Genomic DNA, 25033 nt, shown 5'->3' on the forward strand with positions numbered 1-25033 from the left:
GAAAAGGAATTTTAAACTGTGGAAGGCAATATAGTTTGTGGAGTTTTGTTTGTTTTCACCAGATTAATGCACAATGAAAATTATTCTTCATATGCTTTGAAAACTTATTGAAGCTACTACAATAGTCCAGGCATGTGGTAATCAAGGCTTTTTTTTTTTTTTTTTTACTAGAGCCTATATACTCATCCATGTTAGCCACAACCTTTTGTGTGCTTGTCCCACTCTATCCCACCTTTTCATTGTTCCATCTACTTAACAGTTTAAGACCCTGAGAGAACTCCAGCCTGAGGCCAAACCACTATGGACAATGCAAACATACCTGAACTTATTTTTCAATGATAACAAACTCTTCCCTGCTCATTTTCCCATTCTAGTGATCCTGAATCCCAACTCTCATCATTCAAACTTTATTCTTTATCCCCAACTGCCTAAGCTCTTATTTCCATTCACCTCAACCCCTACACTCCACACCTTCCAGTGTCTTACTTCAAAGTTCATGCTTTCAACTGTGTGCTCTGGAATGCCTGTTCCATAAGCAGTAAACTTAAATCTTTTCCTTTCCCACTCCTTCCATCTTCTAGCTCTGAGGTATCTAGATATGAGTTATTCATTTCAGCACTGGCTGTACTTTCACTCATTTCTTCCAACTCACTAGTTGAAGTGGAGATGTTGAAATACTCCTTTCCCCCTCATTGCCAAATTCAGATTCTCCACCTACCATCATCCTCCCCTTTGAGGTCTTTACAATCTGCATATACCACCCATTGAAAATCCTGGTAGCTGTTGTCTGTAGATCTCTAGGACACTCCTCTTTTTTCCTCGATGAATTCAGTTCCGGCTTACAGGCTTTCTCTTCAACTCTTGCCATCATACTCAGAGATTTCAACATACATAGTAATACTCCCTCAAACACCTTAACCTCACAATTTCTCAGCTTACTCTTTTCATATGACCTACTTCTCTGCTACACACAGAAATGTTCATCTTGCCATCACTTACAAGTGCACCACTTCCATATTCATGAACTCTGAAATTCCTTTATGTGATCACAATCTATTGTCATTCCACCCCTTTATCTCTGCCTTGCAACCCCAAACTCTGTTCTTCATCTACACTGTGTGAATTTCAGTCCCTCCATCCCTCAGTTTTTTCCCAGGCCCTAACCTCTCTGCTCATATCTCTAGACTCACAACTTCCAGATTCACATCTCCAGCTGTCTATAGGACATCTCAAACTCTTAAACTCATTATGTCCAAAACTGAATTCATCATCTCCTCCACCCCCCGAAACCATTTCCTCTTCCTAACTTCCTTATTTCTGTGGAGGGCACCACCATTTTTCCAAGTACCCAGGCTCATAACATAGATGTTATCCTTCACTTCTTACTTTCTCAACTCTATATCCAATCTGTTGCCTACGCCTGTTGATTTTACCTTTGCAACATCATCCAAATATATTTCTTCCTTTCCTCTTCTACTCACACCAGCACCCTGGTACAGGCTCTCATCACTTCACACCTAGACTATTGTAATAGTCCACTGGTTGGTCTGCCTGCTACAAGTTTCTTCCCACTCCATTCCATCATCCACTCAACGGTTAAAGTTATCTTCCTAAAACACAGACCTGACCATGTCTCTCCCCCCCGTCAGTAAACTTCTGTAGCTCCCTATCATCTCCAGGATCAAATATTAAATTCACTGTTTGGTATTCAAAACCCTTTATAATAGCTCCTTACCCCTACTTCACATACTCCTTGACCCAGTGACACCTGCCTCCTTTGTGTTCCTTAAACAAGATACTCTGTCTCCTGACTCCATTCATTTTCATTGTCTGTCTTTCACTGCCTGGAACTTTCTCCCTACTCATCTCTACCTCTTGTCTATGCTGGCTGCCTTTGCATCCCAGCTAAAATCCCACTTTTTACAGGAAGCCTTTCCCAATTCCCCTTAAAAGAATTAAGGCACTAGAGTGCCTTCCCTCTGTTGATTATTTCTAATTTATCCTGTCTTTAGCTTATTTATACATACTTTTTTGCATGTTTTCTCCTCCATGTGAGCTTCTCTAGAGGAGAGACTGTCTTTTGTTTTTCTTTGTATCCCCAGTGCTTAGCACAGTGCCTAGCACATAGTAGGAACTTTTATGTTTATTGGCCAACTGACTACCAGGGTTAGTCGCCCCCTGTTCTGTTATCATAGAATTGCCCTTCATATTAGACCTGTTCATCTCGTGTTCTTCCCATATTCTTGTAATCCACAAAACCTGACTTTTCCCAGATAATAGCATATTGCTTGCTGTCCTCTACTGTATGGGACATACCTTCACTCCTACCCCTTCTTACCCTTTCTTTCCCCAATACTCTGGGCAGGAAGAGGAAAAAGTATATTTCTTGCTCCACACTCTATTCTCCTCCTACCACCATTATTCAGCAAGCAACCTCTAATCGATCTATTTTGAGATTCATTGAATCCAGATATATCGTTCTAACCAGATCCTTGTGATTGGTTTCTTTTGCCCCCCATGAGGTCCCTCCTTTTTCAATGAATTTCGTACTTGGCTCACAGTATTTCTTTCACCAGACCCTGCCCTTGTAATTTGGGCTTTCAATTTACATGTTGATGTCCACATACAAACACTTGTGTAGCCTTCTTTGTTCATGATGAAAAAAAAAATTAAAGAAGAAGAAAATCTGTATTCCATTCTGTATTTCTGTTAGTTTTCTGAAATTATGATTGGTTTCAGAATTCTGAAGTCTTTCAAAGTTGTTTTCTTTTGCATTGTTGTGGTTTTTGCATAAATTTTCTTCTGGTTTTGTTCTTTACATTATACATCAGTTCACAAAAATACTCCCAAGTTTCTCTTCATATGTCTTCTGATAAATAACATTCCATTATATTCATATACCACTATTTGTTTGGCCTTTCTCCAATCTCTGATTCTCCAGTCTTTTGCTACCACAAAAAGGCCTGCTCTTAATATTTTTGTACATATGCGTACTTTCCCTCTGTCTTGACCTTTTGGGAGTATATGTGTGTTACTGTTATTGCCGTATCAAAGGGCATGAAGAATTTGACTTTTTATGTATAGTTCCAAATTGTTTTCTAGGTATTAGACCAATTTAGAGTTTTGCCAACAGTGCATTAGTGTGCCTCTCCTTCTGTAGCTTCTCCAACAATCGTCATCTTTGCCGATCTCTTGGCACTTGTTTTAATTTGCATTTCTTATATTATTAGTGATTTGGACCATTCTTTTATATGGCTGTTGATAGCTTGCATTTCTTTTGAAAACCTCCTGTTCCTATACTTCCTCACTATTCTTCCAGTAAACCGAGTTTGCAACCTTGGAGTCATTCTCAACTCCATCCTCTCCCTCAATATTTAATTGGTCTCTATTTCTTGTTGATTCTCACTCCAGGACATAAAATTATAGGATTATATAATTGTAAAACCTCCTTATCTTACAGATGTTGGAACCTGAGATCTGTAAAGATGAGGTGACTTCCTCAAAGTTACACAGTAAATGGTAGAGCAAGGTCAGTGTATGCAGAGCATAGAACATACCAGAATACTCCAAAGAGAATAAACAATAAAAAGGAAGGGTAGAAAAATTCATTATGATTGAAATACCAGAGGATTTAAACCTTTTGATGTAGCTGTAGACTGCTGGAAAGGCGAAACCGCAACAGATTTCAGTAATAAGCTTACTGAGGCTTAATCTGAAGGGTAGACTCAGAATGACACACTGGAGCAGACTCTGCAGATGGTTTCTTTGACTACAAGTAGGAGAACTACCTGTGTGGCTTTTTGTGAGTCATTTAACCTCCATAGGCCTCAGTGTTTCCATCTGTGGGATATGGACCAGATGGCTTTTGAGGTCTGTTCCAGCTCTACATCTTTGATCCTATGAACAATATTCATAAATTTTAATGAAAAAAGGGCTGTTCATTATGAATTGGTTTTAGTCGCATTTAGATAGATAGATCGACAAACAGATATGTGATTTTATATTTCATGATTGAGATTCTTCTGGTCTTAGCATTTTAGTCAACAAATATTTATTAGGTACCTACTGTGTGCTCGGTACTGTGCTAAGCACTGAGGATACAAAGAAAGGCAAAAGACCATTCCTGCTCTTGAAGAGCTCTTTCTAATGAGAGAGACAACATGAAAACAACTATGCATAAGCAAGATCTATACAGGATAACCTGAAGATAATCCACCAAGGAAGGAATTAGTGTTAAAGAAGATTGCAAAAGGCATCTTATAAAAGGTTGGATTTTAGCTGGAGATCAAAGGGAGCCAGTGAAGCCAGAAGAGATGAGGAGGGAAAATGTTCCAGGTATGGAGGACAGTCAGTGAAAATGTCTAGAGTCAGGTGTTGGATTGTCTTCAAGAAATATATAAGTTGTGTATGAAGACTATAATGGTAGGTGTTTCTGTAAGGCTTTAAATGTCAAATGACAGATGTTAGGAAGGTAGAAATAACAGGCCAAAGATTGATTATTGGAGGGGGGAGAGAGTAAAGTGTCAAGAATAACATCTAAGTTGCAAACCTGGGTGACTAGGAGTATGGTGATACCTTCTACAATAATAAGAAAGTCAGGAAGAGAGGAGGGTTTAGGAGGAAAGATAATGAATTCAATTTTGAACATGATGAATTTAAGATAAACATGGGACATTAAGTTCATTATGTCTAATAAGTGTTTGGAAATGTGAATCTGGAGGTCAGAAGAGAGAGGTTAGGCCAGAATAACTAGATCTGAGAATTATCATCATAGAGATGATAATAGCACTAGTGAGATCACCAAGTGAAATAGTTTAGAGGGAAAAGAAAAGAGGATTCAGGACAGATCCTTGTGGGGATACCCATGGTTAATGGCATAATCTGGATGAAAATCCAGCAAAGGAAATGGAGGAGGAGAAATCAGGTAAGAGAAAAGTGTCATGAAAACTTAGAGAAGAGAGTATCAGGGAGAAGAGTGTGATCAACAGGGTCAAAAGCTGCAGAGAGGTCAAGAAGGATAAATATTCAGAAAAGGCTCTTATATCTGGCAATTAAGAGATCATTATGACTTTGGAGATAAGATCAGAAACCACACTGTAGAGAATTAAGATGAGAGTAAAAGGAAAAGGAAGTGTTAGCAATAATTGTAGATTCCCTTTTCTAGGTGTTTAGCCATAGAAGGGAAGAGAGATATGGGATAATAGCTAATGGGGATAGTTGTATCAAGTGAGTTTTTTGAAGATTAGAGAAACATTGGGCACATTTTTAAGTAGTGGAAAGCAGTCCATAAGCAGAAATTGAAGGTAACTGAGAGTTAAGATGATAAAGAGTACTAACTGGTGGAGAAGAAAAGTAAAATGGGATCACTTGTACATGTAGAGGAATTTGCCTTGGCAAGAAGGACCATGTCTTTGTGTGAGGCAGGTGAAGAACGTAATGGCAGAAGGCATCTGAGTGATGTGAGATGAAGAGGATAGAATAAAAGAGAGCTTTCAGCAAATTCTTTCAAGTTTTCCAATGAAATATAAGTCAAGGTTCTTAGCTAAGAGTGTTGAGAGGATATGCGATTTGAGGAGAGAGGAAAAGTTATTTTTTTGCAAAGCCTCTGTAGTGAGTGGAATGGTGAATTGAGTAGGGAGGTACAGTGAGGGCCCAGTTGAGTTTATGTAACATAATTTTTAAGTGGACCTATTCAGCACAGTTACACAATTTTTTTCAGCTTTATTCAGCAGCTCATGAGTAGGAATGAAGGCAGCCTAGTAATTCAAGGCTGAAACTTGGTAAGGAAAAATAGAATAAGGGGATGAGAGACTCAAGAATGGAGGACAAGGTAGAGTTGAGTTGGTTTGCCAAAGTTATCAAGGTGGGGAAGGGAGGAGAGTATAGATAATGCAGGGTAAATGGCCTGGGAAAGAACTAAGGGATGTAGTCTTTGGAAGCAGAGGTAATAATAAAGAGCAGGGTTTTGTTCAGTTGGTAGTTGTTCACATCAAAGGTAACTAACATATCAAACCAGCGTGTGTTAGAATTAACACAGTAGTAAACTGAAATAAAGCTTTTATTCCCAATTTAAATTGATTGGTTTTTAACAGGATTTTTTATAGAATAAAGTGTCTTGATTATTTTATATATATGAGTTTGTCAGTTTTCTTTAAAAATAGGAAATATTTGAAGTAAAATGTTAGATGTTTTTCTTGTTTTCTCTTTCTTTTCTTAAAAATTGTGTTGATGCCATTTCGTTTGTTTTTATTTTTTCAGCCCACTCATTTTTTGATATCCCTTCCTCTGCCTCATTTGAATATAGAAAAACAATTAGAACACAGGAAAAATAGCTAAGTAAAAATAACTAACATAATGATCCCATTGATATTGCAACATTACAAATATGTAGTCCCTTACCTCTGATCTGAGAGGAAGAAAGTGTTTTCATCATTTCATTCTCAGGGCCAAGATTGGCCATTCCAGTCTCTCTGCTGTTAGCATTATTTGTTTATGTTACTGTAGTTATTCCATATATTCTTTTTTTTTTTTTTGCTTTTGCTTTTTGGTGAGGCAGTTAGGGTTAAGTGACTTGCCCAGGGTCACACAGCTAGTAAGGGTCAAGTGTCTGAGGCCGGATTAGAACTCAGGTCCTCCTGACTCCAAGGCCTGACCTCTGTTGCCTGCACCACCTAGCTTACCCCTATTCCATGTATTCTTTTCCTGTTTATTTCACACAGCATAAGTTCATACAAATTTTCCCACACTTCTCTGAATTTCTCATGGTCGTCATTTCTTATCTTGCAATATTTAGTTACATTCATTACATTCATATACCATTCTTTGTTTAGCCATTTTTCTTTTCTTTTTTAAAAATTTTTTCTTTTATTTAAAAAAAATTTAATTTTATTTTAGTTTTAGGTTTGCATTTTCTTCCTCTCAGTCCACACCTTCCCCAACTCTGTAACACCTACTGAGAAAGCAAGAAAAACAAAACCTATTGCACATATGTATAATGAAGCAAAACAAATACCCTCATAGGCCACATTAAAAAAAATATGTTCAATCTGTACTTCAAGCTTATCACCCTTCTGTCAGGAAGTGGGAAGCATGCTTCATTACAAATCCTCTGGAATTGTGATTGGTCATTGTTTTATTCAGAATTCCTAAATCTTTCAAAGTTGTTTATCTTTGCATTATTATTATTATTGTATAAATTGTTCTCCAGGTTTAGCTTACTTTATTTGGCATCATCATTTCCTAATAGTCTTCCCAGGTTTCTCTGAAACCATCCCCTTCATCATTTCTTACAGCACAAACATTTCATAACATTCATGATACTATAACTTGTTCATCCATTACGCAGTTGATGAGTATCCCTTCAGTTTCTAGTTCTTCCACACTACAAAAGAAGTGGCTGTAAATATGTTTGTATATATGGGCCCTTTTCCTCTTTCTTTGATCTCTTGAGAGGGGTTTAGGGGAGGTACACATAATAGTGGTTATCACTGGATATCAGTAGTTTGGTCACAGTTTTGGGCATAATTCCAAATTGCTTTTAAGAATCAGCTATTTCTCTCTTAATTAGCAACCAGTTTGTTTCCTGTTTTTTGCCACCACAAAATACATTGGTGTGAATGTATGTATATGAATTATACCAATTTGTAAAACAATCATGGACGGGTTATAATCTGCATTGGTAAAGAAAATATTCACTGACTAAATCAGAATCCTTTAAAAGTGAAATAAGGAGTCATTATTAAGTAATATCAATTTATGAATAGTTTGAAATATTTATTTCTATTCAATATTATTTTGTGTTTGGGCCAGTTACAAACAGAACTTTATATTGCGGTTCTGCTTCTGGGAGCCAAGATGGTGGAGTAAGAAGTAAGTCGCTTTCGCCCTCCCTCATTAACCTCTGAAAGCCCAGAAAATATAGCCATAGGAAAACTCCTGGAACAGTTGAACCAGCAGAAAGATGGGGTACAGCAGTCCTGTAGCCCAGGAAGCTTGAGGAATTAATGCAAAAGGACCCCTTTGTCCTGGGGGAGGGGGAGCAGTACAGAACAAGAGACGCCCTGGCAAGCTAGTGGAAAGCCCCATTTCAGCATACCAGGGGGAGATCCTGAACCCCAGGTGGTGGAGCAGGCAAACACCAACATCAGGACCCCCAAGTGCCTCAGTACAGGCAGGGGAACCAGTGGAAACTGTCTCGGAAAACCACCACGTGCCATAGCATTCCCCGACAGCCAAGTATCCTGGTGCCTCAGCAAAACTCTGGGAAGTACAACTCCAAAAGGGAAAGCCCCAGGTGAAGAAACATCCTGCAGCAGTGAAACATCCATCTGCAAGGAGCCAAAGAAAGTGAAAGGGAAGTTCCAGGTGAGTAAGCAACCTCCAGGGGCCAGACTACCCAGCCCTACCCCTAGAGTTCCAGTGTTGCTAATTCCAGCCCAATACCAGGGAGGCCTCCAACTACCAGCATTGAAGGCCCCAGAATGCAAAGCCAGTGACCAGGACCCGGGCAGCTTGGGTCAGTGCCCCCTGCTCCCCAGTAGGAGAGCCCAATTTTTTTAAAGGCCAGGAAATAAGCAAAAATGCCATGAGCAAAAAGAAACGTACCATAGATTCTTATTATGGGGAAAGTGAAGATCAAGGCAGAAATTCTGAAGAGGACAACATTGTCAACAAACCACATCTGGAACCTTAAGAGGGAATATGAACTGGTCTGAAGCCCAAAAAGACTTCTTGAAAGAGCTCAAGAAGGATTTTTAAAGTCAAATAAGAGAAGTGGAAGAAAAATTGGGAAAAGAAATGAGAGGTATGCAAGAAAGAGTAAATAGCTTGGAAAAGGAAGGATAAAAATTAACTATAGAAAACAAATCCTTAAAAAATACAATTGGCCAAATGGAAAAAAAAGTACACTGAAGAAAACAACTCCTTAAGAGGCAGAATTGGCCAAATGGGAAAGGAGACACAAAAACTCGCTAAGGAGAAGAATTCCTTAAGAAATGAAATGGGTCAGGGCAGCTAGTTGGTGCAGTGGATAGAGCACTGGCCTTGAAGTCAGGAGGACCTGAGTTCAAATCTGGCCTCAGACAAAACACTTGACACTTACTAGCTGTGTGACCCTGGGCAAGTCACTTGACCCCAACTGCCTAAGCAAAAAAAAAAAAATAATAATAATAATAATAATAATAATTAAATTAAATTAAAAAAAATAAAATGAGTCAAATGAAAAGGAGGTACAAAATCTAATAGAAGAAAACAATTTGTTAAAAATTAGAGTTGGGCAAGTAAAAGCTAATGACTGTATGAGAGAATGAGAAGCAGTCAAACAGAAACAAAAGAATGAAGAAATAGATGAAAATGTAAAATACCTCATTGGTAAAACTGACCTGGAAAATAGATCCAGGAGAGATGATTTAAAAATTATTGGTGTACCTGAAAATCACAATGAAAAAAAGAGCCTGGATAGCATCTTTCAGGAAATCATTAAGGATAACTGCTCTGAAGTCCTAGAACCAGAGGGTAAAATAGCCATAGAAAAAATCCACCGATCACCTCCTAAAAGAGATCCCAAATTCAAAATGCCAAGGAATATAGTAGCCAAATTCCAAAATTACCAGGCCAAAGAGCAAATACTACAAGCAGCCCAAAAGAGACAATTTAAATATCACGGAACCACAGTCACAATTACACAGGACCTTGCAGCTTCTACATTAAAAGATCGTAGGGCATGGAATGCGATATTCCATAAGGCAAAGGAGCTTGGATTACAACCAAGGATCAACTATCCAGTGAAAATGAGCATAATCTTTCAGGGGAGGAGATGGATATTCAATGAAATAGAGGGTTTCTAAACCTTCCTGATAAAAAGACCAGAGCTCAACAGAAAATTTGATTTTCAAATACAAGACTCAAGAGAGACAGAAAAAGGTAAATGGGACAGAAAAAAACAACACATTATTGATAAGGGCAAACTGTTTACATCCCTAGGAGGGAAGATGACACCTGTCACTCTTGAGAACTGTATTGTTATTACACCATTTTAAATGAGAATACATAGAGAAGGTGGGTATAAGTTGATTTTGATGTAATGAGAAAGAAAAATCTAATTAATTAGGTTAAATGGATCTAAATAAGTGGATTAATCTGCTCTAACCAAGGGAATATACTTAGAGAAAAGGAAAGGAGGAGGCAGACAAGGGTAAATTACATTACAGGAAAAGGCACAAAAACCTATTGCAGTAGAGGGAAAGAAGGGAAGAGATGAGCATTGTTTGAACCTTACTCTCATCAGATTTGGCTCAAGGAGGGAATAACATAATCAGTTAAGTATAGAAATCTAACTTGCCATATAGGCATTAGGGGGAAAAGGGGAAAGAAAAGGGGGGGGGGCTAATAGAAGGAAGGTAGAACTGAGGGAGGCAGTGGTCAAAAGCAAAACACTAGTGAGAAGGGAAAAGCGAGAGGAGAAAGTAAAGCATAAACAGGAGGGAAATAGGATGGAGAGAAAGACATAGATAGTAATCATAACTGTGAATGTAAATGGGATGAACTCTCCCATAAAAGGGAAACAGATAGCAGAATAGATTAAAAACCATAATCCTACAATATGTTGTTTATAGGAAACACATTTAAAACAGAGGGACACGCACAGGGTAAAGGTAAAAGGATGTAGTAGAATATATTATGCTTCAGCTGAAGTGAAGAAAGCAAGGGTAGCAATCCTGATCTCATACAAAGCAAAAGTAAAAATAGATCTTATCAAAAGAGATAAGGAAGGAAACTACATCCTGCTAAAAGGCACCATAGACAAGTAATACCATTACTCAACATATATGCACCAAGTGGTATAGCATCCAGATTCTTAGAGGAGATGTTCAGGGAGTTACAGGAAGAAAGACAGCAAAACTATACTAGTGGGGGACCTCAACCTCCCCCTCTCTGAACTAGATAAATCTAACCACAAAATAAACAAGAAAGAAATTAAGGAGATGAATAGAATATTAGAAAAGTTAGATATGGTAGACCTCTGGAGAAAATTGAATGGGGATAGAAAGGAATATACTTTTTTTTCTCAGCAATACATGGCACATACACAAAAATTGACCATGTGCTGGGACATAAAAACCTCACAATCCAATGCAGAAAGGCAGAAATGTTAAATGCATCGTATTCAGATCAATGTGCAATAAAAATTACATGTAATAAAGGGCCATGGAAAGATTGACTAAAAAAATTGGAAACTAAATAATCTAATCCTAAAAAATGAATGGGTCAAACAACAAATCATAGAAAGAATCAGTAACTTCATACAAGAGAATGACAATAATGAGACAACATACCAAAACTTATGGGATACAGCGAAAGCAGTTCTTAGGGGAAGTTTTATATCTCTAAATGCTTACATGAATAAAATAGAGAAAGAGGAGATCAATGAATTGTGCATGCAACTAAAAAAAAACTAGAAAAAGAACGAATTAAAAATCCTCAATTAAATACCAAATTAGAAATACTGAAAACCAAAGGAGAGATTAATAAAATTGAAATTAAGAAAGCTATTGAACTAATAAATAAAACTAAGAGCTGGTTTTATGAAAAGTCAATAAAACAGATAAACCTTTGGTTAATTTAATTAAAAAAAAAGAAGAAAACAAAATCACCAGTATCAAAAATGAAAAGGGTGAATCCACCACCAAGGAAGAGGAAATTAAAACAATAATTAGGAACTATTTTGCCCAACTGTATGCCAGTAAATTTGACAATCTGTGAAATGGATGAATATTTACAAAAATATAAATTGCCCAGATTAGCAAAAGAGGAAATAAAATAAACAGCCCCATCTCAGAAAAAGAAATTGAACAAGCCATCAATGAACTCCCTAAGAAAAAAATCTCCAAGGCCAGATGGATTTATATGCGAATTCTATCAAACATTTAAAAAACAATTAATTCCAATACTATATAGACTATTTGGGAAAATAGGCAAAGGAGTCTTATCAAATTCTTTTTATGAAACAAATATGGTGCTGATACCTAAACCAGGAAGAGTCAAAACAGAGAATAGACCAATTTCCCTAATGAATGTAGATGCAACAATTTTAAATAAAATATTATCAAATAGATTACAGCAACTTATCACAAGAATAATACACTATGACCAGATAGGATTTATACCAGTAATTCAGGACTGGTTCAATATTAGGAAAACTATCAGCATAATTGATCATATCAACAACAAAACTAACAGAAACCACACGATCATCCCAATAGATGCAGAAAAAGCTTTTGACAAAATACAACACCCATTCCTATTAAAAACACTAGAGAGCATAGGAATAAATAGAGTCTTCCTTAAAATAATAAGTAGCATCTACCTAAAACCTTCAGCAAGCATCATATGTAATGGGGAAAAGCTAGAAGCATTTCTAGTAAGATCAGGGGTGAAACAAGGATGTCCATTATCAACACTGTTGTTCAATATTGTACTGGAAACATTAGCTTTAGCCATAAGAGAAGAAAAAGAAATTGAAGGTATTAGAATAGGCAAAAAAGAAGCAAAGCTATCACACTCTGTAGATATTAGGATGATATACTTAGAGAATCCTAGAGATTCAAGTAAAAAGCTACTTGACATAATAAACAGCTTTAGTAAAGTTGCAGGATATAAAATAAACCCACATAAATCATCAGCATTTCTATATTTTACCAACAGAGTCCAGCAGCAAGAGATAGATAGAGAAATTCCATTTAAAGTTACTGTGGACATTATAAAATATTTAGGAGTCTACCTACCGAAACAAACCCAGGAACTATATGAACACAATTACAAAACGCTTTTCACACAAATAGTCAGATCTAAATAATTGGGAAAACATCAGTTGCTCATGAGTAGGCCAAGCTAATAGAATAAAAATGACAATTCTAATTAAATTAATTTACTTATTCAGTGCTATACCAAGCTACCAAAAAATTATAGAGCTAGAAAAAATAGTAAGATTCATTTGGAGTAACAAAAGGTCCAGAATATCAAGGGAACTAATGAAAAGAAATGCAGGAGAAGGTGGCCTAGCCATTCCAGATCATAAATTGTATTATAAAGCATCAATCAAAACTACTTCATACTGGCTAAGAAATAGAGTGGTGGATCAGTGGAATAGATTAGGTATGCAATTCACAGCAGTCAATGGCTATAGTAATCTGCTATTTGATAAACCCAAAGACCCTAGCTTCTGCGATAAGAACTCACTATTGCCAAAAACTGCTGGGAAAACTGGAAAAGAGTATGGCAGAAACTAGGCATAGACCAAAATCTTATACCATCTACCAAAATAAAGTCAAAATGGGTTCCTAATTTAGACATAAAGGCTGATACTATAAGCAAACTGGGAGAGCAAGGAATAGTTTACCTGTCAGATTTATAAAGAACAAAAGAATTCATGACCAAACAGGAGATAGAGAACATTATGAAGTGCAAACTGGATAATTTTGATTACATTAAATTGAAAAGTTTTTGCACAAACAAAGCCAATGTAACCAAGATTAGAAGGAAAGTAGAAAACTGGGAAAGAATTTTTACAACCAGTCTCTCTGATAAGGGCCTCATTACTAAAATATATAGAGAATTAAGTCAAATTTATAAGAATACAAGTCATTCCCCAGTTGATTAAATGGTCAAAGGATATGAGCAGGCAGTTCTCTGATGAAGTAATTAAAGCCATCTATAGTCATATGAAAAAATGTTCTAAATCACTATTGATTAGAGAAATGCAAATCAAAACAACTCTGAGGTACCACATCATACCTATCAGATTGGCCAAGATGACAAAACAAGAAAATGATAAATGTTGGAGAAGATATGGGAAAATTGGAACACTAATGCATTGTTGGTGGAGTTGTAAAATGACCCAACCATTTTGCAGAGCTATTTGGAACTATGCCCAAAGGGCTATCAAAATGTGCATACCCTTTGACCCAGCAATAGCACTTCTAGGGCTATATCCCAAAGAGATCATAAAAATGGGAAAAGGACCCACATGTACAAAAATATTTATAGCAGCTCCTTTTGTCATGGTGAAGAATTGGAAATTGAGGGGATGCCCATCAATTAGGGAATGGCTGAACAAGTTGTGGTATATGAATGTAGTGGAATACTATTGTTTCATAAGAAATGGTGGGCTGGTGGACTTCAGAAAAACCTGGAAAGACTTGTATGGACTGATGCCGAGTGAAGTGAGTAGAATCAGGAGAACATTGTACACAGTAACTAACAGCCACATTGTGTGATGACTAACTTTGATAGACTTGGCACTTCTCAGCAATGAAAGGATCTAAGACATCTCCAAAAGTCTCATGATGGAAAATGGTATCCACATCCAAAGAAAGAACTATGGAGTTTGAATGCAGATCAAAGCATACTCTTTGCTCTTTTTTTTTCTTCTGTTTTGTTTTGTTTCCTCTTTCTTGTGGTTCCTTCTATTGTTTCTAATTCTTCCTTACAACATGACTAATGTGACAATATGTTTAATAGGAATATATATGTATAGCCTATATCAGATTGTATGCCGTCTTGGGGAGGGAGGTGGAGAGGAAGGGGGAGAAAAATTTAAAACTCAAAAGTTTATAAAAATGATTATTGATAAAATAAATTAATTAGTAAAAAACTTTATATTGTAAAGTAAAATTTATAACTTAGAAAAGAAAATAAAATTTAGAAATAGTTTGTTGAACATTAACTTAGTTTTTCATATCATTTACATTCTATTTTTTATTATTTCCCTTAAAGATTTAAAGTATTGATTACCTAGAGAGAAAATTTATTGAGATTAGGCAATGGTCTGTTGGAAAAATCAGCCCTATTTCTTTTGTTGGTACCTAGTGTTATTTCAAGAAAATTAGTAAAAATATGTGTGTTTTTCCCCCACTTTATAAAATTATACTTTAAAATATTCATAGTTAGCTTCATTTTAAGTATTTAAAAAATGAATATACATATATATGTAGTTAAACAACAAGATTTGTGCTTAATAAAAATTTATCAGAATGTTTTAAAGTTTTTTGCTCTCAATAAATGGCATTTAAAATTCTAAATATTATTTTACCATTTTTCTTACTATGTTAATTGCAGGTTTTGAATTGAAGTATAAATGTACACTGAGTGGACACTCTGCTCCAGTTCTGTCTTGTGCTTTTTCTTATGATGGTCAGATGTTAGTTTCAGGGTAAGCTGTTTAATTTGGTTTTTGTAATTTAATTATATTTTGAGTTAGGGAAGAGTGGCAATATAATAAAGTGAGCTCAGTTTTCAAATTCAAAGCCTGTCCTCCTAGAAAATAACTTAACATAAAGAAATTATTACTTGTATGATGAAATAGGCTCACTTTTAAAATTTTTACTGTGTGAAATTAATGAACCTTGTTCTCTGAGCTGTTCTCACTTATTGGTTTTTTTGGTTTTGTTTTGTTTTCTTTAGATTGAAATGGTAGCCTATACATTATGGTGCTGTAATTTCTCCTTGTCTATCTTTCCTATGATGTGAGATGAGGAAGTGATAAGAGGGAGCTGTCTGGAAAGTGCTTCAGTTTTGTTCAGTGAAATGTGAGGCAGGTTCTTAGTTGAGAAGGTAGCAGGAGGAGAAGCTACATGAGGTTTGAGGAGGGATGAAAAAATTTGGAAAAGTTACTGAGGCAATTGAGATACCAAATCAATTAAGGGGGTGTAAAAGGATTACCTTGCAGGGGAGAAGGCCCAGTTAAGATTAATGTGACATAAATTTGTAGTCGATCCAGTTAGCAAAATTTCACAATTGCTCACACAGCTGCAAATCTGTACTACATATAGTTCGCTCCTTCACAATTTAACAAGTTATTGCCAAAGCTGTCTTGTTTTGTTTGTTTTTTCTACTGACATCTTTTCTTCAGTGAATTTTTAATATCCTTCAATGACCTTTTCGTACTTTCCTTCTTTTTAAAATTTTGTTAACCTTAGACTTATTCTACTTCTTTCTTAAGTCCCTTTGCCTCCTAAAAAACTTGAAAGAAAGATAAACAAAACCCTTTTATCAAACCTACATAATCAAAGAAAACAAATCACACTTTTCACATCCAAAAATACATGTCTCATTTGAGCTCATCACCTCTGTTAGAAAATAGCTACCATTTTTTATCATTGGTCTTATGGAGCCATAGTTGGTCATTACATTGATTAGAGTTCTTATATCTCTCTTAGTAGTTTTTCTTTGTATTATTCTTATTGTATCAGTTGTTCTCTGGGTTCTCCTGATTTCATTCTGCATAAGTTCTTACAAGTATTCTCATGTTTAACTGAAATTGTCCCTTTTGTCATTTCTTGTGGCACAGTTGTGTTCCATTTCATTTCAAACATTTGTTCAGCCATTTGAGCTACTGTGTTAAAGCAGTTAAAATAATATCATTATTGCTACATGGTATGTTGGTCACAGTCTTTGTTTTGTATAATTTGCTTTACCTGCTATAAACCTGTAGTAGGGATGGTATAAATTTTTATATGCTTTTTTAAAGAGGAAATAAAATAAATTTAAGTCAGATGCTTCCTCTTAATATATAAAACTTCATTTATAAAAGACTTTTTGCCCTTTAGAGTGATCTCAAACGACTGTTATTAAGAATAGTCCATGTGACCACAAGACCAAATTAAGAATTATGTATTTAAAAAGAGGGAAAAAATCAAATTGCAGAATTATTCACAGTCATGTATGGCTTACCAAATAATAACTGTTTTTGTAATGTTTAATCCTTTTGTGATGTTACTCTTCAAGAACTAGAAATGTATTTAAAAAATTTTTTGCCTCACAGATGTCTGTTCTAATTATAACTACTTACTACAAATTGCAACTAACATTAATCTTTTAATAAGGTTATTTTTCATTTTGTAGAATAATTTTATATTTGAAAAGTTTATTATATTTGAACCTTTATATTAGAATGATTTGCTATTACACCCTATATTCTGTTATATATTTTTATTTTACTTATATTATGTATGTTTTTCCATTTGATAGATATGTATTTATTTAAACTTCTTCTCTTTATTAAATTGGTAATGTTTTAAGTACAATTTAAGTAAATTTAAAATTTTCCCTATTTATAAAAACATTCACACAAATTTTTCTTTTCTCTTTTTTAAAGATCTGTGGACAAATCTGTGATTGTATATGAACCTGTAAGTATTTGAGCATCTAGTACTGGTACATGTGTATGGGTTAAAAAAAATTCTAGGGTACTATCCTTTAAACTTAGTTTATCTAAAAGACAAATAAGATGATAAATTTGGTCTTTTTTTAGTATGTATTCTCAAATGCTTTAACTGCTGCTTCAAACTTTACAAGACCTATGACTTCACTAATTTGAGTATTTCTCTTATTGGCATAGATCAAAGCCTTTCCAGAGCTTAATAGACCATCTTCATGAGATGCTGTGAACCTGATAAGACAGCAGTTTAACACTTAGTGACCAAATTTCTGGTGATAGGCTTCTTTGAACTTCACTCATCTAGTCTAGCTGGGAGATGTTTTCCTAAATCACACATCTGACCATGTCCCAACTCTACTCAGTAAATTCTAGAGCTTTTGTCTTATGTAGTAAGATCAAATATAAATCCTCTACTCAACATTTAAGCATTGTAAATTAGTTGCCTTAAGTTTAACCAGTGTTAATTAATTGCCACGAGACTACTAAAAGAGCTCAGAAAACACCCTAGTCAGCAAATATCTAGCTTGCTTGCCAGGGACAGGTGATTGCCAAAGGCAACACCAGGTTAGAATATAAAGTCATTTGTAAAATCTCATGAAGAAGGATTATAGATAATTATGAGCAATATAGTCTCATAAAGCAGACAGAAGCAGAAGAGAGTAAAACCAGTCTAAAGAAAGCTCATAAACATATCTAATTAAGTAAAGTCATCCAAAGAGAATTCAGAGTTTAAAAAAATGAAAGAACTATAAACAGAAGAAAAATGAAAAAGATTTCAAAAAAGATTTTAACAACTTGTTTTCTCCATAAAGGCATGTGGCACCACCACACTTGGACCCTAATCTCACTCTCCCAGATATACTTATCAGGAAGGTAGACATGACACTGAAGTGAACAAAGAGGGAAGGGGGTCCGGAGAAGCAGCTGTGTTGGATGAAGTATGTACAGAAGTCAGTAGAGGTGGTATAGTTGTGAGGGCATGAGGAGGAGATGCCAAAGCCAAGGGAAAAAAATTTCAGACCTTCTTAGTACCTAAAAAGGTGATGAAGGAAACATCAGTGACCTTTGTGCCTGTTATTCTATCTATGCAAAGTCTTTGAGGGTCACCAGTGCATCAATTGAGGGCATCTTCAATGAGGGTATTAGTTGGGAGCAAGAAGGCTTTTTCAAGCAATATTCATCAATGGATCACATCTTTACCATTTCACAGACAATTGAAAGATTTAGAGAATATAAGATCCTGTTGTGCTTATTGATTATTTATTGCAGAGAAGCTTTTGTTTGGTAGACCAAATTGATGCCTCATAACAAGATACATGCCCTTCTCACCCTCTCCCTCATAGAGTCCCCTGCTTCCTTCCTGGCTTAGTTCAACTGCTTCCTTTAGTATGAAGCCTTTCCTAACCCTTCCAGTTGCTTGTGCTTTACCCAAATATTATCTTATATTTGTTCTATGTATATCTACATAACAATAATTGTAGTAATTATAATATTAACCTATATGTACATGTTGCTTCCCCCGATGAATTGTAAGGTCCTCCAGGGTGGAGACATTTTCACTTTTGTCTTTGTATCCCCACATTTTCATATGTGCCTGACATATAGCAGATGCTCAAACGCCTTTTGATCTATTATACAGCCTGTTGCTAAACTTATACTCAAAGCCTTTTTTTAGTGTGGCACAACCTGACAGAGTTTGCATTCTACTGGCGTAGCCTTTGAGAACCTCTATACTAGGATAAAACATCAACATAGGACTCGTCTTTGTCGTTGTTGAGTTGTTTCAGTCGCGTCTAACTTTCCGTGACCCCATTTGGGGTTTCTTGACAAAGATACTGAAATGGTTTGCTATTTCCTTCTACTGTCCATTTTACAGATGAACTGAGACAAACAGGGTTAAGTGACTTGCTCAGGGTCACACAGCTAATAAGTGTGTCTGAGGCCAGATTTCAACTCAGGTCGTCCTGACTCCAGGGCCAGCACTCTGTCCCTTGTCTTCACATGTAACATAATTGTTTGGGGTCATTCTCTAAAATAATATATGATTTTTAAATTAGGCAAGACAGTCAGATATAGTGAAAAGAACACTGGATTTTATAATTCATAAGACCTGGGGTGACATAACAGTTTTGCTTCTTAAAAACCCTGTGACCTTGGGAAATCACTTTACCTTTCAGGGCCTCAGATTGTTTATCTGTAAAATGGGACATAGGTGGACTAGATGATCCTTAAGATCTTTTCTAGCTCTAACTGTATGATAAAGACCTCACAGTACCATAGGAAAATGTAGATTTAAGGAGCTACAATCCAAGGAGTAACTTAAAACATATAGCATTGAGATACAGGTAATATAAGCCATAGATAGCGATAAAGAGATTATGTACCTTCAAATAATAGAAATCACTTTGTTTCACACAATAGTGCAAAATTACCTCTATTAATATGCTTTGTGTTACATATGATTGCTAAATTATAAAGCTAACACTCAGACATAGTAAGAATAATAAAACCATGCCAAATCTTAGTTTTCTTTGGGAATTAGAATCATATGAATAACTGAAACTCATAATAAGGAGCTAACTGATATTACTGGATCTTCATTCCCCATTGACTAATGACAAGAGGCAAGATTGGATTGGAAAGATAAGACTAGTGTATGGAAGGATTTTAAGTGCTGGGCTTGATTCAGTAAGCTGAAAGGAGGATTTTGTGCACCTTGAAGCAGAGGAGTGACTTCATGAAAATAGTACTTTAGGAAAATAAATGTAGAGATCATAGGATCACAGATGTAAGCAGAAAGGTGCCTGAAATGCTGTCAAGTCCAATCCCATCATTTTTTATCAGGGTCATCATCAAGCGAGTTTTGAATTCAGATTTCCTGACTCCAAGTCTGGTGCTTTATCCACCATATCAAGCTGCCCTTTCAACTCTACATTTTTTGCCCTTAATCATTAGTATTTTTGTACAGTGAGATTCATTCATTCAGGAAATATTTGTCAAGCATATTATATGTAAGCTACCTTGCAGCACAGTAGCTGATGCAAAATGAATATGATAGAGCACCTGGCCCTCAAATAATGGCAGTAGAGATTTTGTTCTCTGAGGAGCAAAGGATTGCAATCAATTTTAGATTATCTTTGGTCACACAGAAAATCGATCTTTTGAACAGGGCTGGTCTTAGGTGTGTAGTATGTGGTTTGAATTACAATGAAAAAGTACTAAAGTGGGCTTAGAGCTTTATGGAGGTACTAATGAATTTGAAAACATTTCAAAAATGGTGGAGAAATAGCAATGCATACTTCCTCACATCCTTGCTTTTACTTTTTTAAACCATGCAGTGTCCTTACCTGTTCTCTTTTCCATCCTTCAGGTTTCCAACGATTAAACTGCTCTTTTTCTGTCAAAAGTAAATCCAAATACCTTTTCCCTTGTTCCTATTTCTTCTTGCCTTTTCATTGACCACAAGCCAAACTCCTTTCTGTCCTACTTTATTAATCTGGTGCTGTCTACTACTGACATTTCCTTCATTTGTAGATTGACAATGTTCAGGTCTTTCAAGGTAATTAAAAAAAAAATTCTTTGACCCGGATTTCTCCCTCAAGCAATTCTATTTTCTCTCTCCTATCCTTTACTGTTAAACTTCTAAAAAGAATACATATTGTACAGTCTACATCTACTTTTCATTCCTAACTTGATTGATACATAACTGCTTTTAATCTGTCTTCCTTCATTACCACTCTATTGAAACTTATATCCAAAGCTATTAATGCAAGTATTAATAGCAAATCTAGTGGCCTTTTCTCAGATACCTTCATCCTTGTTCTTTCTTCAGCATTTAACACTGTTGATAATGTTTTCCTTGATATCATTCTATTCACCCTTGATTTTTATAATATTGTATTCTCATAGTTTTTGATTTATTTCTCTGGCCACACTGTCTCTGTCTTCTTTATTGACTGCTTATCCTGACTCTTATATGTGGGGTGTACCTACTGGAATTGTCTTTGTCTGTTTTCTCACATATATTCTTTTCTTTGATATTCTGGAACTCATTCATTTCTATAGCTTCAATTACAAATCTTTTTAGTTGATTCCCAGACTGACCTCATCCCCCAGCTTCAGTTCTGCGTTTCAAATTGCTTACTGAATATCTTCACCTGGCCACCAATATCTTAGATTCAGCATGCCAAAAAGTCAATTCCACTCTTGAAAACCTGCCTTTTTTCCAAAAACTATTTCTTTTGATGTCATTGTGTTTCACTCACTCTGCTCAAAACCTTAGAGTCATACTTAACTCTTCCCTCTTTCTTATTTCTCAAATCCAGTCAGTTGGTAAGTTCTATTGATTCTGTCTCTATAATATCTTTCTATTCCTTTCTCTCTTTTCCATTTCCACTGCAAATACTTTTCAGGTACTTATTGACTGTCTACTCGACCAGTGGTGTCAAACCCAAATAGAAACAATGGCCACTAAGTTGGATATAACAGTGCCTATGGGTGCATATTGACTTACAAAACCTCTTATTAACATCTGTTTTTATAATATTTTTATTAACTTTGTTGAGTATTTCCCAATTACATTTTAATCTGTTTTGGGCCACATGGGGCTATTGTATGCCATTTATTTGACACCTGTCTTAGACTGTGGTAATACCAATAACTTAAACTTACATAGCATTTAAAAAAAAATTTATGTATTTATTCACTTTTAGTTTTCAACATTCACTTTTATATGATTTTAAGTTCTAAATTTTTTCCCCTCCCCAAGACAGCATGCAATCTGATATTAGCTATACATGTATGATCATATTAAACATATTTCTACATTAGTCATGCTGTGAAAGAAAAATCAAAAGGAAAAACCATGAGAAAGAAAAAACAAAGAACAACAACAGAAAAAGAGAAAATAACTTGCTTTGATCTGCATTTTTGCAGATTGTATCAAGCTGCCCTTTCCACTCTACATTTTTTGCCTTAATCATTAGTATTTTTGTACAGTGAGATTCATTTTGCAGATCACATGTAGATAGCATTTTTTGGAATTCTCTCAGATCATTGTGTTGCTTAGAAGAGCTAAGTCTGACAAAATCAGTCATCACACAGTGTTGCTGTGTGTATAGTGTTCTCCTGGTTCTGCTTATTTCACTCAGCATCAGTTCATGTAAGTCTTTTCAGGTTTTTCTGAAGTCCACCTGCCCACCGTTTCTTATGAAACAATAGTATTCCATTACATTCATATACCACAACTTGTTTAGCTATTCCTCAATTGATGGACATCTCCTTAATTTCCAATTCTTTGGCACCACAAAAAGAGCTGCTATAAATATTTTTGTACATGTGGATCCTTTTCACTTTTTGATGATCTCTTTGGGATACAGACCTAGGGGTGGTATTGCTGGATCAAAGAGTATGCACAGTTTTAAAGCCTTTTGAGCATAGTTCCACATTGTTCTCCAGAATGGTTGGATCAGTTCACAGCTCCACCAACAATGCATTAGTGTTCTGATTTTCCCACATCTCCAACATTTATCATTTTCTTGTTTTGCCAAGTTAGCCAATCTGATAGCTGTGATGTGATACCTCAGAGTTGTTTTAATTTGCATTTTTCTAGTCAGTAGTGATTCAGAGCATTTTTTCATATTACTGTAGATAGCTTTAATTTCTTCATCTGAAAACTGTCTATTCATATCTTTTGACCACCTTTCAATTGGGGAATGACTTGTATTCTTACAGATTTGACTCAGTTGCCTATATATTTTAGAAATGAGGTCTTTATCAGAGACACTTGCTATAAAAATTGTTTCCCATCTTTCTGCTTTCCTTCTAATCTTGGTTGCATTGACTTTGTGCAAAACCTTTTTAACTCAATGTAATCAAAATTATCCATTTTGCATTTCATAATGTTCGTCATCTCTTGTTTGGTCATAAATTCCTGCCTTCTCCGTAGATCTGGCAGGTACTATTCCTTGCTCTCCTAATTTGCTTGTAGTTTCACCCTTTATGTCTATCCATTTTGACCTTATCTTGGTATATGGTGTAAGATGTTGGTCTATGCCTAGTTTCTGCCATATTGTTTTCCAGTTTTCCCAGCAGTAATATTATGAGTTCTTATCCCAGAAGCTGGAGTCTTTGGGTTTATCAAACAATAGATTACTATAGTCATTGACTACTGTGTTTTGTGTACCCAACCTGTTCCACTGATCCACCACTGTGCTTCTTAGCCAGTACCAAATAGTTTTGATGATTGCTGCTTTATGATACAGTTTTAGATCTGGTATGGCTAGGCCACCTTCCCTTGCATTCCTTTTCATTAATTTCCTTGATATCCTGGACCTTTTGTTCTTCCAGATGAATTTTGTTACTCTTTTTTCTAGCTCTATAAAATAATTTTTTGGCAGCTTGATTGGTATGACACTGAATAAGTAAATTAACTTAGGTAGAATTGTCATTTTTATTATATTAGCTTGGCCTACCCATGAGCAACTGATATTTTTCTAGTTATTTAGATCTGACTTTATTTATGTGAAAAGTTTTTTGTAATTATGTTCACATAGTTTCTCAGTTTGTCTCTGCAGGTAGACACCCAAATATTTTATATTGTCTCCAGTTAAATTTCTCTTTCTATCTCTTGCTGCTGGATATTGTTAGTAATATAAAGAAATGCTGATGATTTATGTGGGTTTATTTTATGTATCCTGCACCTTTACTAAAATTGTTAATTATTTCAAGTAGTTTTTAGTTGATTGTCTAGGATTCTCTAAGTATATCATCATATCATCTGCAAAGAGTGATCTCTTTGTTTCTTCCTCAATTTCTTTTTCTTCTCTTATTGCTAAAGCTAATGTTTCCTAGTACAATATTGAACAACAGTGGTGATAATGGACATCCTTATTTCACCCCCAGTCTTATTGGAAATGCTTCTAGCTTATCGCCATTACATATAATGCTTGCTGATGGTTTTAGGTAGATGCTACTTATTTTAAGGAAGACTCCATTTAGTCCTATGCTCTCTAGTGTTTTTAATAGGAACGAGTGTTATATTTTGTCAAAAGCTTTTTCTGTATCGATTGAGATAATCATATGATTTCTGTTAATTTTGTTATTGATATGGTCAATTATGCTGATAGTTTTCCTAATATTGAACCAGCCCTGTATTACTGGTATAAATCCCGTCTGGTCATAGTGTATTATCCTTGTGATAAATTGCTGTAATGTCTTTGCTAATATTTTATTTAAAATTTTTGCATCTATATTCATTAGTGATATTGGTCTATAATTTTCTTTCTCTGTTTTGGCTCTTCTTGGTTTAGGTATCAGCACCATGTTTGTATCATAAAAAGAATTTGGTAGGACTCCTTCTTTGCCTGTTTTTCCATATAGTTTACATAGTATTGGAATCAATTGTTGTTAAATGTTTGGTAGAATTCACTTGTAAATCCATCTGGCTCTGGAGATTTTTTTCTTGGAGAGTTCATTGATGGTTTGTTCAATTTCTTTTTCTGCAATGGGGTCATTTTGAGTATTTTATTTCCTCTTCTGTTAATCTGGGCAATTTATATTTTTGTAAATATTCATCCATTTCACATAGATTGTCAGATTTATCGGCATATATTTGGGCAAAATAGTTCCTAGTTGTTGTTTTAATTTCATCTTCATTGGTGGTGAATTCACCCTTTTCATTTTTGATACTGGTAATTTGGTTTTCTTCTTTTTTTTAATTAAATTAACCAAAGGTTTATCTGTCATTTTTATAAAGTGAGCTCCTAGTTTTATTTATTAGTTAAATAGTTTTCTTAATTTCAGTTTTATTAATCTCTT

General features: G+C 35.3%; 1 protein-coding gene across 3 annotated transcripts in view; it reads left to right on the forward strand.

Annotated features, from left to right (window-relative positions):
* LOC114045953 (WD repeat, SAM and U-box domain-containing protein 1-like) overlaps positions 1-25033 on the forward strand; it is an 81570-nt gene that overhangs the window by 19829 nt on the left and 36708 nt on the right. For all 3 annotated transcript variants that reach the window (XM_027866166.1, XM_027866167.1, XM_027866168.1), the window contains 2 exons: positions 15115-15208; positions 17153-17186. In XM_027866166.1, the coding sequence (XP_027721967.1) occupies positions 15115-15208; positions 17153-17186 (128 nt within the window). The remainder of the gene's footprint in view (positions 1-15114; positions 15209-17152; positions 17187-25033) is intronic.

Source organism: Vombatus ursinus, unplaced genomic scaffold (assembly GCF_900497805.2).
Source record: "Vombatus ursinus unplaced genomic scaffold, bare-nosed wombat genome assembly UNPS02014779.1, whole genome shotgun sequence".
Taxonomy (NCBI): Eukaryota; Metazoa; Chordata; class Mammalia; order Diprotodontia; family Vombatidae; genus Vombatus; species Vombatus ursinus.